The sequence below is a fragment of the Pangasianodon hypophthalmus genome, chromosome 28 (genome assembly GCF_027358585.1).
Source record: "Pangasianodon hypophthalmus isolate fPanHyp1 chromosome 28, fPanHyp1.pri, whole genome shotgun sequence".
NCBI classification, from domain to species: domain Eukaryota; kingdom Metazoa; phylum Chordata; class Actinopteri; order Siluriformes; family Pangasiidae; genus Pangasianodon; species Pangasianodon hypophthalmus.
In genome coordinates this window covers 12,164,538-12,178,818 of record NC_069737.1, presented here as the reverse complement: position 1 = coordinate 12,178,818, position 14,281 = coordinate 12,164,538, and the positions used below count along the sequence as shown (strand labels likewise).

Below are 14,281 nucleotides of genomic sequence, written 5' to 3'. Positions count from 1 at the left end.
AATGTGACAAAACTAGTTGTTATTGGATTGTTGACTGGTTGGGGTCAGACAGGTAATGTATGTAAGTACAAAGAGGAAAATATGTAGTTTGTGTGTGTGTGTGTTTGAGAGGGTTATGGAGCTCCTCACATCAGGGGGGAAACATCATCATCCAGGCAAAACGTGTACCGTGCATCAGGGACAGGTAAAGGTAAAGGGCTTTGTGCCTGGGCCCCGCCCACAACATCATTTTCCCCACCCATCATGCCCACAGTGTCTGCTTTCTGCCCATCCAGAATTTGAGGGCATTTTCTAGGCATGTCATCAACATCTGCTGGGGGCGGGGTCACAGATCTAGGGGTGGGGATGAGATTGTAGCCATGGTTACTGAAGCAAAAGATGGGAAGAGAAATAACATTTTGAAGAAGCAGCACTCTGTTCTGTATTTCAAGTTCAAACCAAACATGGATGCTGAAGGTTATATGGACAAGCAAAAAAAAGGCCTCACAACAAAACATTAGTCACAACAGAACATGTATGCTCGAGTTTACTTAAAAACTTCATTGCCATGCCTTGAAAGCGAACTTCACCAAGACATTAACAAAACCCGATCCATGATTAGGACAGCCTAGAATTAAATTCTAGCATTTATTACATGTATTATCCAAAATTACTTAGAAGTGAGGCAAAACAGAATCCAAGCACCTAAGGGCCCAAGGCTTTTCCACTGCACATATTACCAGAACTGTTTGCACCAGAAAACTGGCATTTTTTTCCCCACTGGTCAGAAGTCCAGTACCAAATACTCAGTTTATACTGTTTTTGTACCAACAGGAACTAATGGCACTTGGGGATGAGGCAAGATGCACTGTTCATTGCTCACTGGTTGCCAATACTACACCAGACAGTAGTATTAATTCTTGTTTGTGATCTTCCTCTGTTCATGTACTTCACCCAGAGAATCCCTGACTCCAGCAGAGGGCCAGACCAGGAGAACTCAGACAAGGCGCTGGAGCAGTTCATTATCAGACTTCTAACCACCAGTGTGGAGTGAGAACCAACCATAAATGCAGAAAGACCAACCATAGATACTATACCAAGAGAAACAAATGGCACTTGGGGGGTGGGGCTGGATGCACTGTTCATTGCTCACTGGTTATCAGTACTAGACCAGACAATGTGCAACACCACATACACAGACAGCACCCTTGAGGGCAGCTTGGGAAAAGTGTGGCCAAAATCTTTAGTAAATGTGAATCCGTATAAAAAATCCTGGAGTGGTATTCATGAACGTTTGTTTTTGTTACAATGGCTTTGAGCATCCTTGTTCTTGGACTATACCCTATTACCCCCAGGCCTGTTGCGCTCGCCTAGTAGCATGCTGCAAAATCTGATACACGGGTATCGAAACATGGGACTAGCTAAGATAATGATGCAAAATGGAGATGAAGCAGAGTCTTCTTGCCCAAGACTTCCAGTCCCTTGTAGAGCTGCTGGAGCAACAGTCTTCAGCCTGTAAAGCTAATAACAGGATATATTTGCTAAAATTGTGGACTCATAAGCTGCTAGTCAAGTCATTTTGAACAGCCCTCAACTCCACCTGTGAGCACTGTCTTCCAGGCCAATATGACTTGAAGTCAAGGCATACCTGGACATATTCCAGAGCACTGCCTCAGCATGGGGCTAGCTCAGGTTTCTATTCGTAGTCTGCCACCTGAGAACTAGCTGTAAGGAGGGCTGTGTTTGAGTGGGTTGGCCTACACTCAGGTCACCCTAGGCAATTCTTCCTGGTGACACTTGAGGAGGGGGGCCAGACTTTTACCTTCACCTGTAACAAACTCAGTGTCTGTATTCTCTTTTTCCAATTGTAAATATTTATAAGTGTTAGATCTTGTTTGTCCTCTTCCTCTGTTCATGTACTTCACCCAGAGAATCCTTGACTCTTGCAGAATGGCCAGACCACGAGAACCCAGAGAAGGTGCTGGAGCAGTTCATCATCAGACTCCTAACCAGCAGCGTGTAGTGGGTCAAGTGCCTCCAACCCACCACTCTGACTGACGGCATACAAATGGCAAGAGGACCACATGTCACAAACTCAGGGACGAGACATGTCAGCATTCTCTTTTTATGTTGGCACCCTGCAAGAAGAGGCCACCACAGCCAGCAGTCCAAAATGCACTGATGTCCCAACTACCAGTACGATACCCAGGAAAGAAGATGCTAATATGAGAGGCGGTTTAAAGATCATCAACCAGACCCAGCATTCCTCTGGAGAATACATGTCTTGAGATAGTCTTTTAAAAACTTGGCACAAGAATTGTGGTGAAAATGAGCACATACAATGCTACGCCCACAGTCCTTCCAATTTCCAGTCTGTGCATTTTTAACATCCGGAGGAACAACAATGTCTCAGGAGAGTCTTTGAAATTTCTGTTTAACTGAACCATTTTTGCCTTGCAAAAGATAGTGTTTGTTTTTACTGCATGTAATCTTTGACATGTGACACACAGCTACATATGTAAACTTGTATGTATGTTGTCAGTTGCCACCCCTACTTTTAGCTCCACCTTCACAAAGAGTTGAACTTGTGAAGGCTGAATGAAATTTGCCACTGAGCTTGTTCCTCACTATATTCTCATCCACCTTTAAGTCAAACTTTCTCACTGCCATCTCTGGATATTTATTCTTGTTAGAGATCAAGTGTGTCCTTGCAAGACATGAAATAAACTATACAGAGTCATTCAAGACACTGTGATGCACGTTAGTTCCGAAACGCTTTTCATTATAACTCCATGGCTGGTCACCTAGGGGTAGATAAAAGGCAGTACTTGAGGCCTGCTTATGGTTTAAGACCAAAAATGTGAGACAGTTCCTGGGGCTAGCTGGATAATGTTGAAGGTTTGTTCCTAACCTTTAGGTTCTTGCCAGCCTGCTGACTTATCTCAATAAAAAGGAAGCACTAGATCCAGTTCAGTGACAACAGACCATTGTTTATGGGTCACTAACTTCACTTACCTGATTTCACCCGCCCCTTCGTGTTGTAGACTAATAGACTGGCTAGAAGCCCAAGCCCCTCTGCAGTGGCTCCACCACACAAACACATTGGTATCTGGTGGTACGACCTTTTAAATTTACAGTCCACAGGTTGGGGACAGATGATAGAAGCTGAGTTACATTCCTGTCAAGTTCCAGTCTCTACTCGTTCCTGTTTGGTCAATTTCTGATTTTTAATGTGCAGTGGAAAATGTCCTATGTTTGACTAGAAACAAGTGCAAGGCAAAAATACCTAACCAACACAAAGGTTGGAATAAAAACTAGTACTCAGGAGTGCTACATACACGAGTCACAAAACAAGTCAAACCAATAGAGTGCCCAGTAAAACATGCAACCTCAAGCAAGGGTCATGAAAATCAGACCCAAATCCACAATGTCTAGCACATAAACCAAACACAGGGAAATAAAGTTAGAGTCACTGTGAAGAGGGCTTAAGAAATCCAAGGTACAAGCAAATTCATCCCAAGTTACTCAAACAAAATCACAACCAATGAGATGTTCATCTATTTTGCTGTGATATTACAGTCTAGGCAATCACACTCAACCACAATCTCAATCTCAGTTTATACATTTCAAAAGTACTTTTACATATAAATTAAGGCCACATGACTTCTACGAAAAGCACATTCATGCACACTCCTCTCCTTTAAGTGCCTAACCTCTCCTGAGTATCTTTCTTTTCTTGTCCGCTGGTTTTGAGGTTTGACTGGTATTGCCCACTCACAGACTTATTTTTGCCTTTGACACCTCCAGGTTTAGGCAGAAAGGCATTAAACTGATTCCCACTCGGTTTTTGGTATGATCCTGTCCTCCTTGCAAGCATGTCATCTTTCTCCAGGTTAGGGAGGGGACTTCCATCATTATACTCATCATCATTATCAGGATAACTGTCACAATGAACCTCAGCATGGGTCGAAGTTGAACCCAGAACTTCTGGCTCCTTTTGAGCGGCAGATGGTACCACTGGCTCAGGTTTTACCTGTTCAACTCTGTTAAAAGAGTGCTTAATCTTAAACACAAATACATCTTAGCGAATATTAGTACAACCTTCAAGTGTTAGCAACATCTGTCCTTTAACCTGTAGCAATTTTTTAACCTAAGGTTAGACAATGACACATGCCCCACACCATGCAAGCCCACCTTTGTCCCACTTTGAATCGCTTTGTTTTTATGTTTCTATCAAAGACTGGATCTCTGGATACACTCTTGCTCTCTTTCGGAACCGAATCAGCTGGACATGTTTCTTTCTTAGAGCTAGGCAGTGGGAGGAACCGATTATACACGTTTCCACTTGCTTTCTGAAACACTCCAGTCCGTCGGGCCATCATGTCATCCTTCTTTAGGTCAGGCTGTCTTTCCTTCTCTTCCTCCTCTTCCTCTTCCTCATACTCCTTCTCATCCCTTGCTTTCTCAGCCAGCCTCAGCTCAAGAGCCTCACGCTCAGCAAGGGTCAAATGGTGTTTGGGGTCAGAAATAGAGGGTTGCGGGGACTTGAGGGGTGAGGTTGGGTTGCTTGTGTCTCCACTGAGCAGATATGTTTATCATAACGGTGAATATATAGAGAAAATAGAGAGAAATAATGAGTACAGAGATACACAGATGTGGACAATAGAAGTACAGGCAGAAGAAAATACAGTCCAGTCTAGAGAAGGTCTAATGCAGTTATTAAATAATAGAGATATACACAATCAGATATTGTGCCACTTTCTCCACCTCAACACACAAACTCATACACACACACACACACGCACTTCTAACTGTAGATACACTTCATATAATTCAAAGCTTTCTTTTCTCTTCTCCTCTTTTACTCCCTCAAGCCAAATACATGCAAAGTGTATGGCATTATTTTACTGAGACTGCAGTCAAAACTATAGCACAATCAATCTCAAACCTCCAGCTTTCTTCAACCTAATCTCTAAGCACTGCATCTGTAGTGTGTGCGATTATTACAACAACAGATTTTGCTGTACTAAGAAAGGAACCGAAAATGAATGTCACGTGCATGTTTTGAGCAATGGAAATGAACACAAATCTATAGAACATGTCATTTATTTTCAAAATCAGGGAAGTTTTCAGGATGAAGTGTTTCTCGGTAACCTGATAAGCTGTAATTATTTTAAGTTAAAATTAACTTCAACACCCCATCGTGTTTTATTCCTTACACAACATCAAGAAAGAATGATGTGCCTTGTCCTCATTTCTACGAAGTCCTAAAGAAGCTTGAATGAGGCGGGATTTTAATTTCAGACAATATTTATTTTGAAGACTGAATTTTACGTGGCACATTAATTGCATTGTGGCCTGTAATTGTAGCTGACTGCTTGGTCAGCTTATCCTTTAAACTGTGAGCATGTCACGCAAAAAACATGACCTTCATTTAGTATCTAATGGCCATATTAAAAACTAAATTGCTCACTCTATTTAAAAATAAAATACGATAAAACCTATGGAAAAAAAAAATCTTTTTATGACCTTAAGGCTAATAAATTTGGCAGAAACTCAGAAACCTAAAAGTGCATTTTTCTCATGATTTTCAGCTACATTTAAAACAACGCATGTCGTCAGTTCACTAATCAGATCAAAGAGGGTAAATTAATTTTTAAAAAAAGTCTTTGTAATCCTGTCAAAACTCTAATCTTTCTGACTCTCTGGTGCTGTAGCTAGTCTTTAAACTGATGAGCTGCCTTCAGCTAAATTATTTACATAAACGCAGACGATGTGCTAGACAAGATGTGCTGGTTTATGTTTTTAGGAAACGGGAGTTGATGAATTACAGACAGTTTTCTCAAATTTTTTTTATTGGCTCTGCTACAGTATTTGTTCAGGTATTCAGGTCAGTGAGCTGAAATACTGGGTCCACAAACCGACCACTAGTCAACAACCCCTGCATTAGACAAAGCAGATATTTTCCAATCCATCTTACTCTGAACACCACAGTTACTCTAGAAGTAACGTGCCACTTCTACATGTTTGGTAATATAGAGGAAAGCTCTCCGTTTTTTATTTTTAAATGTTTACCACAGAAAACAGATGAATAGAACAGTACTGAGCAATGAAAACTAAAGACAATCTACAAACCTGCCCAGTCACATGCCTGCACAAGCACTAAGCCTAAATCAATCATCAATTCCAGAGCAAGAAGTGAGATATGTGTGTGTGTGTGTGTGTAATGAAGGCCATTCAGCAAGCAAAGTGTGCTGTGTGTGTCATGGTGTGTGTCTGGTTTGTCTGAAACTCTGTCTATATGCACGAGTGTGTCTATGAGCATGCGTGTGTATCCTACTCTCTCTCTCGCCCTGAGCTCATCCCAGCGGTGGGCATGGCAACAGTTGCTGAGGAGAGGAGGCGTTGCAGCGTCTCTGACTCATCCTTCCCACCCTCTTTCCTCCACTCTTCTTCCTGTCTTCCCTCTTCCCAGGAAACGTTCTCCATCTTAGTCACACCCCCGAACGTCACAATGCGCTTGCGGTCACCACGGGAACGCCCCTGGCAACGAGCCGGGTCGCTGTGGGCAACCTTCACTGAGGAGGCAGCGAGGCAGGACTGACACAGAGGGGGCGAGTCACTGCATCACACACACACACACACACACACACACACAATATACACACCCAGACACCCGGCACACACACACACACAGACATAAGCAAACACACACCCACACACAGCCACATTGTACACACCACATGCACACAGGCACAATGAAACAATGAAAAATGAATTAGAGCTAAGAAGATAGAGGAAAATATGAGAAGTGAAAACAGTTAAATGTTGAAAGAAAGCCATTTAAGGTCACAAGAGAACAGAATAAGAGAAACAACCTGTGTGTTATAGTAGATGAAATATTTCTCACAAAAATTTAGCCCGTTGCATCATAAAGGAAGCAGAGGCAAGCATCATAAATAAGTCCTCATCGAAAGCATCTCATTCTCTCTCTCTCTCTCTCTCTCTCTCTCTCTCTCACACCCACCCACACACAAAGTTTTATCTCTATTCAGGCACTTCCTGTGGAGCTACACTTTTTGCCTGACAGTTTAGTTTCCTGTAGCTATCTCTCAGCTCATCACAGGACACCGTAACACTATTATACTCTATACACAACGTCTACACAATACAAAATACTCAAAATCCAATTACACAACATTCACAATGACAACAACTGCTCCCAAGAACCAACCTAGTCTTTCTGTTTTGATGTGAAGGTCATTTCCCGAGGAGCCAACATCTCTAACAAGAAAATCCTAGCCTATGTCGGTGGACTAGATGTGTAATGTTTTTCACATGTGCACCAAACGACAGTAAAAAACATTTAAAAAAATGTTTTTTACTGTCCATAGAAACCACAGTCTCAGAACCAGAGGCTTGTGAATTCACAGTGTAAAATTCACCTAGATAAAATTCAGCGAAAAGTAAAAGCAAATGCGACCAGAAGCAAACGTGTGTCTTTTACATCCCATATCCTTTCCCCTTCACTGATTTGGCTTTTCCGCACGTTTGTTCTGACTGTTGCTTTAGCTGAAAAAAGCAGAAAGGCATACTTTTCAGGAGTGTCCTGTACCGGTGTAGCAAGGTGTCAAAAAATTGTAGATAAACTATAGATGTTTCCGCCTCTTGTGATCTCATAATTAGGAACATGACACAAAGAAGTCCTCAAAACAGACAGATTTTCCTTTTATGTCCGTGCCAAAACAGCAGGCAGACATCATAACTAATTCATAACCTGTCATCTCGATATGATGAAGGAGAGTGTTTATTGAGTATTAGCTACATTAGGTAGTATTTTACTTTAGCTAAATTTGTGAAAACAGAGCAGACTATACATAAGCCCGCTATTCCATAGTCTATTTAAAAGCAGCATGCTGGATAATACATTAGCGAATACGTTTTTAGCTTTTGCTGAGAAGTCTATCTAGGTGAATATTCAACTGTGAAGCAAAAAAAAAAAAAAAACATTATTAACCCATAATAATTAAAAAAACCCAAAATTACCAATGAAAAGAAATAGCTAAACATAAGGGCAACTAGCTTTCTCTATACAATCCCAGCTGCTGGACAAATCCTAAATGACTCCCTACTGGCCATCTAGGGCACTACACAGGAAACACACTTGTGCAGGTCAAACCTACAGACAGGTCAGAGGTCAGGCACCTGTTCTCTGTGCTCATCTGCAGTCTCTGCCACTTTTCCAGGTCTGACTGCGTCATGGCCGTCTGAGCCAATGACTGCTGGTGATCCCGATGTGGGAGGGCCCCAGTCTGACCCCGCCTCCTAGCCAGATCATCTTTCTGTATATTAGGCAAAGCAGCCTGTCCGCCTCGCTCTGTCTGACTCTGCTCATCCTCATCATCCTCTTTCTCCCTTGCTTTCTCGGGACTCAGGAAGGGGTTGTCCTTTCGAGTTATGATTGACACTTCAACTGGAGCGGCCTCACTGTGGAACAACACAGTGCACACAACTATAATAAAATTATAATAAGCTGTATATAAGTATTTAAAGTATTATGCTATATTATTCATTTTTAGTTGAGTTTTACTGCTGGTATTTATTTATGAGTTTATTTTTAATTATTATCCTTTATTGCTAGTTCGATTGCTATATGTTATTTCCTTACTCACTTTTTTGTTTATTGTTCTGTTGTTACTCATTTTTATTGCTTTATTTTACTACTATATAAATCCATTTGAGCTACATTAAATGTATGAAAGGTGCTATATGAATAAGGTTAGCATACTATCATTATTATTATTATTATTATTATTATTAATGACATCATAATGCTGTAAAATTCTCTAATCTGATTGGTCAGAAGGTGTTTCATTTTTCTATTAACAGCTTCTTCTAATGTGATTGTTTCTACAGTAACACATTACACTGAGGCTTATATGGCAAATTCTACACATAAACTGATTAAAAAAAAAGTGTGTGAGGAGACGGTTAACATTTATGTTTAACGTTTATAGAAGGATTCTCCAGTATTTGTAACACTCAGAAGTAAAGTTGCTCCTTTACATTTTCTCAACATGGGAAAGTCTTCAGGATTTTGTGCCTTCTTGGTAAAATGATAACCTGCATTTATTGTGTTATTAACTTTAAAACAGAGAAAAAACAAAGTCTGGTGAGGAAACGACTGTTAATAGCTGCTATAACATAAGTGATAACAGGAACGAGCCTCCTTTTTTCCTGGACGTTCCACAGACTGTAATTATAAATGGATAAAAAGTGCGATGTGTCGTTCTTTAATAAATAAAAAAATTATTAGTACTGGCAACTTGCTTTGGTATAAAACAAAATGCACCCCAGTCTTGTTCACCCTCAGTTAAATAGTAAGTCTTTTAAAATTTTGTGACATTTGTGTTCCCAGTGGTCTTTCATAATCGTTATGTAGGTAGAGCTGATGCTTCAGTAAGGAATAAAATCCTTCAGGATGTGCTGTTGTAGAAAAATAATCAACTTCAGGGTGGTCAGAGTAACTCTGCTTTGCTGCTTTTATAATAAAAGTGTTTTATTCCTTCTTTAAGCAACAGAATTACCAACAACAGTACAAATACGGAAGACCATCAAGGACACATATAGAACAATCATTTTTAAATTATTTCACTGTTGAGAGTGAAAGAGACTAGAATATATTCTTTTCTGATTGTGTATGAGACAGCATGTGTGTTTTAGTGCCTGTGTGTATCGAGAGCATTTGTATATGTTTTTAAAGCACCTGTTTCCGATGGTCATTGAAAGTCTCTGCCACTTCTCAAGGTCTGATTGAGTGATACTTGTCTGGGCCAATGACTGACGAGGATCCCTTTGTGGGAGGGACCCGATTTGAGTTCGCCTCCTGGCAAGATCATCCTTCTGTATGTTTGGGACAACTGACTGCCCCTTGTCCTCCTCATCACTCTCTTCCTCCTCACTCTTCTTTCTCCCATGAGTACTTAGGAAGGGGTTGTCCTTGCGAGTTACAATTGGCACCTCAGCGGAGGTGGTGTCAGATTCACTGTGGTGGAGTGTGGCAATGGCACACATTAAAAAGTTCCATCGCACAATCCACGTACAGACGGAAGAGAAAACACCACCACCAGCACACATTTTCAACACATATAGACAGAAAAGAAGAAGACAGTGGACATGAATGGGTGCATGAATGCCTCGGACAGAGCCTTTAACCATTTTCAAGCACGAAAGTCATATTTAATAAAAAGGTATCTTTTACTAGAAACTATAGGCATGTTTCCACCAAGGACCTGAAACCTTCTGAGGAAATAATGAGTTCTGAAAGTCTCCTGGATGAGAACTACACAGTTCCTGATCGAGTTCCTGATTTTGATTTCCACAGCTATGCACAGACCTTGATAATTATGTAAAATAAAAGAAGTGAATCAATGCAGACATGGAGGATGCTGAAGATAAAGTTGTGCTGTTGTTCATTGATTTTACTTTAATATTATGTTAGTTACACTATTTTTTTTTTTAAATGCAAAGTAAGTAGGATGGAAATTTTATAAAGCTTGTCTTTGACCAATTAGGTCCAGGTCCACAGAAAATGACCTACTATGGAGAAGAAGCTAAAAAATTGCCTCAGCCCAGCAACTAAAATTAGCCCTGATTCCTCTGGTGGAAAAATGCTGTAGAAAAGTTGCAGAGTTCCTGAAAAAGTTCCTGTTGTCTAACATCAAAATATAAGGCTACGTCAAAGAATAATCAAAACACTGACATGCATCACGTCTAAGTATCTTGCTATTGTATTTCTGCCACATCGATTTGCCCAATCTCCCCTTCCATGCCTTCTCTCACACCACACACCTCTTCTTCTCCTGCTCCATTTTCTCCAACATCTCCAGCACAGCATGCTGGGAGGAAAGCCGGATTCCTTCCCAACGCTCGCGGTCCTTACTGCTGCACGAGCTTGGCAGGAACTGATGCGCGACATTGGGTTTCGGTTGGTTCATGCGTGCCCTCCGGGACGCAAGGTCATCCTTTTGGATATCTGGGACCTTTCTATCTCCTTCTTCGTCCTCATCATCCTCCTCGTCCCACTCGTGAGTGTGTTCAGCCCGCGGGAAGTTGTTATCACATCGACGGATGATGTCAGGAGATGGAGATTTAGGCTGATCGGGCTCTACAGCAGTCACCTTAGGACTGAGCGAAGGTTGGTGTCAACAACACAAGCAGGAATGCAGTGTGACGACGAAGTTAGTATCTTACAACTTGCATCCAGATGACGCGACACACCTTTATTTTAGACAAAGGTTACAGTTCAACCCAAAATCAATGCAGCAATGCTCTCTAGTGCCACACTGATGAGAAAGCTGGATGACAAAAGACTCTACACAACCTTGCAAAATAAACCACCATGCAAAAGATAATGCAGAAATGTGGGTCAGCATCATTTACATTCCCAAAAGAAGAATTCAGATGTTTCAGATTATTAAACACACCTCAAAACGCTCCATCGCATGTCCACGCAACGTCTATACACACTACAAGCCACAATAACATCCAACGAGTCTCTGCATGTACTTTAATTAGTGAGGTACGACACACAAACCCTCATGCCATTAGTCCAGTTAGTCAGTGAATGTCACTACAATGTCCTTCTAACCTGCTGTATCGCGCAGAAGCAGGCAACACTTTAATACCCGCCTTCTCTAGCTTTCTCATCTTCTTAAGCTCTGCCTCATCCAGCTGAGGCTCCGCCCCTCCCACAACTGCCCAGGTCACAGTTTTCTGGGAGTTGAGAGCAAGAGGTGTCTCGCTCGAAATGCCAACACACTCCTCTCTGCAGGGGAACGTGGCACACAAACACTGAGGATGAAACGGTGTTTTCTGGTAGGTGTGTATATGTGTGTGTGTGTGTGTGTGTGTGTGTGGTTTATGTGTGTGTTCTGATATGTGGTATACCAGCGTAAATGATTTTTCATTTCGCTCCACCCACAGCTGTGACACCAAGCCTTAAGTCTTAAGAAACTTTTATTTTTTACCTGCAAAAAGCAAAAATCAATGTTTATCAAAGTTACCTAACGGGGGATGTGGAGTTGCTGCCACTCCTGCGTTCTTCTTCACGTTCGCTCCTCCTCTTCCTCAGCTGAGCAGGCATGTAGGTGCTTTGATTACTCTTGTTGGGGAGGTACTGGTTAAAAGGCAGCGCAGCACGGGGCTCTTTATAGGAGACACGGCGGGCGGACATGTCGTCTTTTAGCACATCTGGCAACTTTCTGTGATCTCCCTCCAAATCTGACAAACCGAGAGAGAGAGAGAGAGAGAGAGAGAGGGAGAGAGAGAGAGAGAGGGCGAGGGGTTACGAATTCATCCAATTACTTTTCAGACATGATAAACGTACTGTTTGTTAATGTTTTACACCTCACACACTCACACACATTTATGCATTTGTATGTTTAAAAATGCAGCCAGTAGGAGACATAACACAAAGAAAGAAGCATGCAGACACAAAGACGAAACAAAAACACAAAAACAATTTGAGACTGGTACAGCCTCATCTCCATTCAGACCGCCTGAGGCATCTGTTATGACTGTGTGTGTGAGTGTGTGTGTGTGTGTGTGTGTATTTGTATATGCATGTTTTATATCTTGGTCCCCACTAGAATGTCCCCATTAGAACAAGAATATCTGACAGTTTAGAGATTGTGGGGACATTCAGATGGTCCCCAGAAGGAAAACTGCTGCTTCTATTAAAAAAATAAATAAATAAACAAAGCCAAAAGGTTCCCTTATAGTTATATAGTCCCTTATATGTAGTTAAAGTGGAAGGTTACTGTGGTTATAATAGAAGTATAGTGTGTATATGTGACAAGTCTGTTCAGCTTACCACAAATTCACACAGACATACACAAATCTCTCTGCACCAACTGTGTGAAATCACACGAAGTTTACACTTCTCATGTGTCACGTGTGAATCTTCTCACACACTCTGTGACATATCGTCACTCGCACAGCTGGGTGTGTAATGTGTGTCTATAACGCTGACAGCTGCACTCTCATGCTCTCACTGTGTGTGTGTTGCATGTTAACATGTTCGTAACACTTCATGATTCGTCAGTTGTGTGTGTGTGTGTGTGTGTGTGTGTCCCAGTGTGTCAACCAAGTCTAGCCTGCAGATATCATTATTTATTGTTTTTAAAATACCTATCGATTCTCTGATTAATTACTATAAAATAAACAAAGCATGCAACCTAAAAGTGATGCTAAATCTAAGCAAATTTCACTTATTGCCTTTTGAAAATACAAATATTACACTGTGTAGGTCCTATAACTTCATTATGTCATACGCATAGGAAGCCATTTGAGATTCGGCCCAACAGTGTGTTGCATTTCCTAATAACCCTTAGAAAATATCAGTGACATCAGTGACAAGAAAACACTGGACTGCTATGGATAAATAAATAAAATGTATTCCAAAAAATGCAATATTAAGGTGAACTTATAATACTGCCTCCTTGCGATTGTCTTTTCTTAAGATAAAAATACAATTTTCACACTTCTATGATCTAGGAAATAAAAGCACATAATATAGCCATATTAGGAATGTTCGTGGGTATTGGAATATCCAGGTAACTGTTTGAGGTGCCATTATTTGAATACTGAAAACACTATTTGGTTATTTGTTATACATAATGTCCATAAGTGCCTCAACTCAGCATTTGCTTTATTACAGGGAATCAGAAAATCACTGTCAGGGGTCAGAACACAGATGGGCAACATCACACAAGGGTAAGCCATGATGAGAAGTCAATACGCAAGCAAGTGTCAACAACCAGGAAACAAGAAAACAGGCCTCAGAACTAAATGACACAGAAACGAATGAAGACACTTTGTAACGAAACAAAGAAACGGCTGGGTATAAATAGACAAACCAATCAATACTGAGACACAGAACAGGTGAACACAATCAGGTAACACACCAATGACAGGACAGGGGTGCAGAAAGGACAAGAACAGAAAGAAAAGCACATGATGTGAACTGGACAAAAGTACAGATAATTGTGTGTGTGTGTGTGTGTGTGTGCGTGTGTGTGTGTGTCTCACCATCACTGTTAGCACGGAGCACAGTATCGGGGGAAGGTGTGGGCTGTGACTGCGAGCTGAAGGAGTCCAGGCTGTCAAAGGAATCCTCTCGTCTATGCCTCGGAGGTGACAACGAATCAGAATGTTCCGATTCCCAGTTGTCCACGCATCCGCTGTCCCGTACACTGCGCTTAGGAGAGTCAGGCTCCTCATTCACACACTCCTGCACACA

The 14,281-nt window shown here is 41.4% G+C and overlaps 1 protein-coding gene across 11 annotated transcripts in view; it reads right to left on the bottom strand.

Annotated features, from left to right (window-relative positions):
- Positions 1-14,281, bottom strand: part of limch1a (LIM and calponin homology domains 1a) — a 62,006-nt gene that overhangs the window by 22,785 nt on the left and 24,940 nt on the right. For 4 of the 11 annotated variants that reach the window (XM_053230827.1, XM_053230823.1, XM_053230826.1 and 1 more), the window contains exons 7-16: positions 14,071-14,272; positions 12,045-12,261; positions 11,630-11,806; positions 10,831-11,166; positions 9,746-10,024; positions 8,185-8,466; positions 6,320-6,601; positions 4,174-4,557; positions 3,693-4,022; positions 130-366 (exon numbers count right to left, since the gene is read on the bottom strand). In XM_053230827.1, the coding sequence (XP_053086802.1) occupies positions 130-366; positions 3,693-4,022; positions 4,174-4,557; positions 6,320-6,601; positions 8,185-8,466; positions 9,746-10,024; positions 10,831-11,166; positions 11,630-11,806; positions 12,045-12,261; positions 14,071-14,272 (2,726 nt within the window). The remainder of the gene's footprint in view (positions 1-129; positions 367-3,692; positions 4,023-4,173; positions 4,558-6,319; positions 6,602-8,184; positions 8,467-9,745; positions 10,025-10,830; positions 11,167-11,629; positions 11,807-12,044; positions 12,262-14,070; positions 14,273-14,281) is intronic. The other 7 variants (XM_053230832.1, XM_053230833.1, XM_053230824.1 and 4 more) reach the window with 6 other exon arrangements.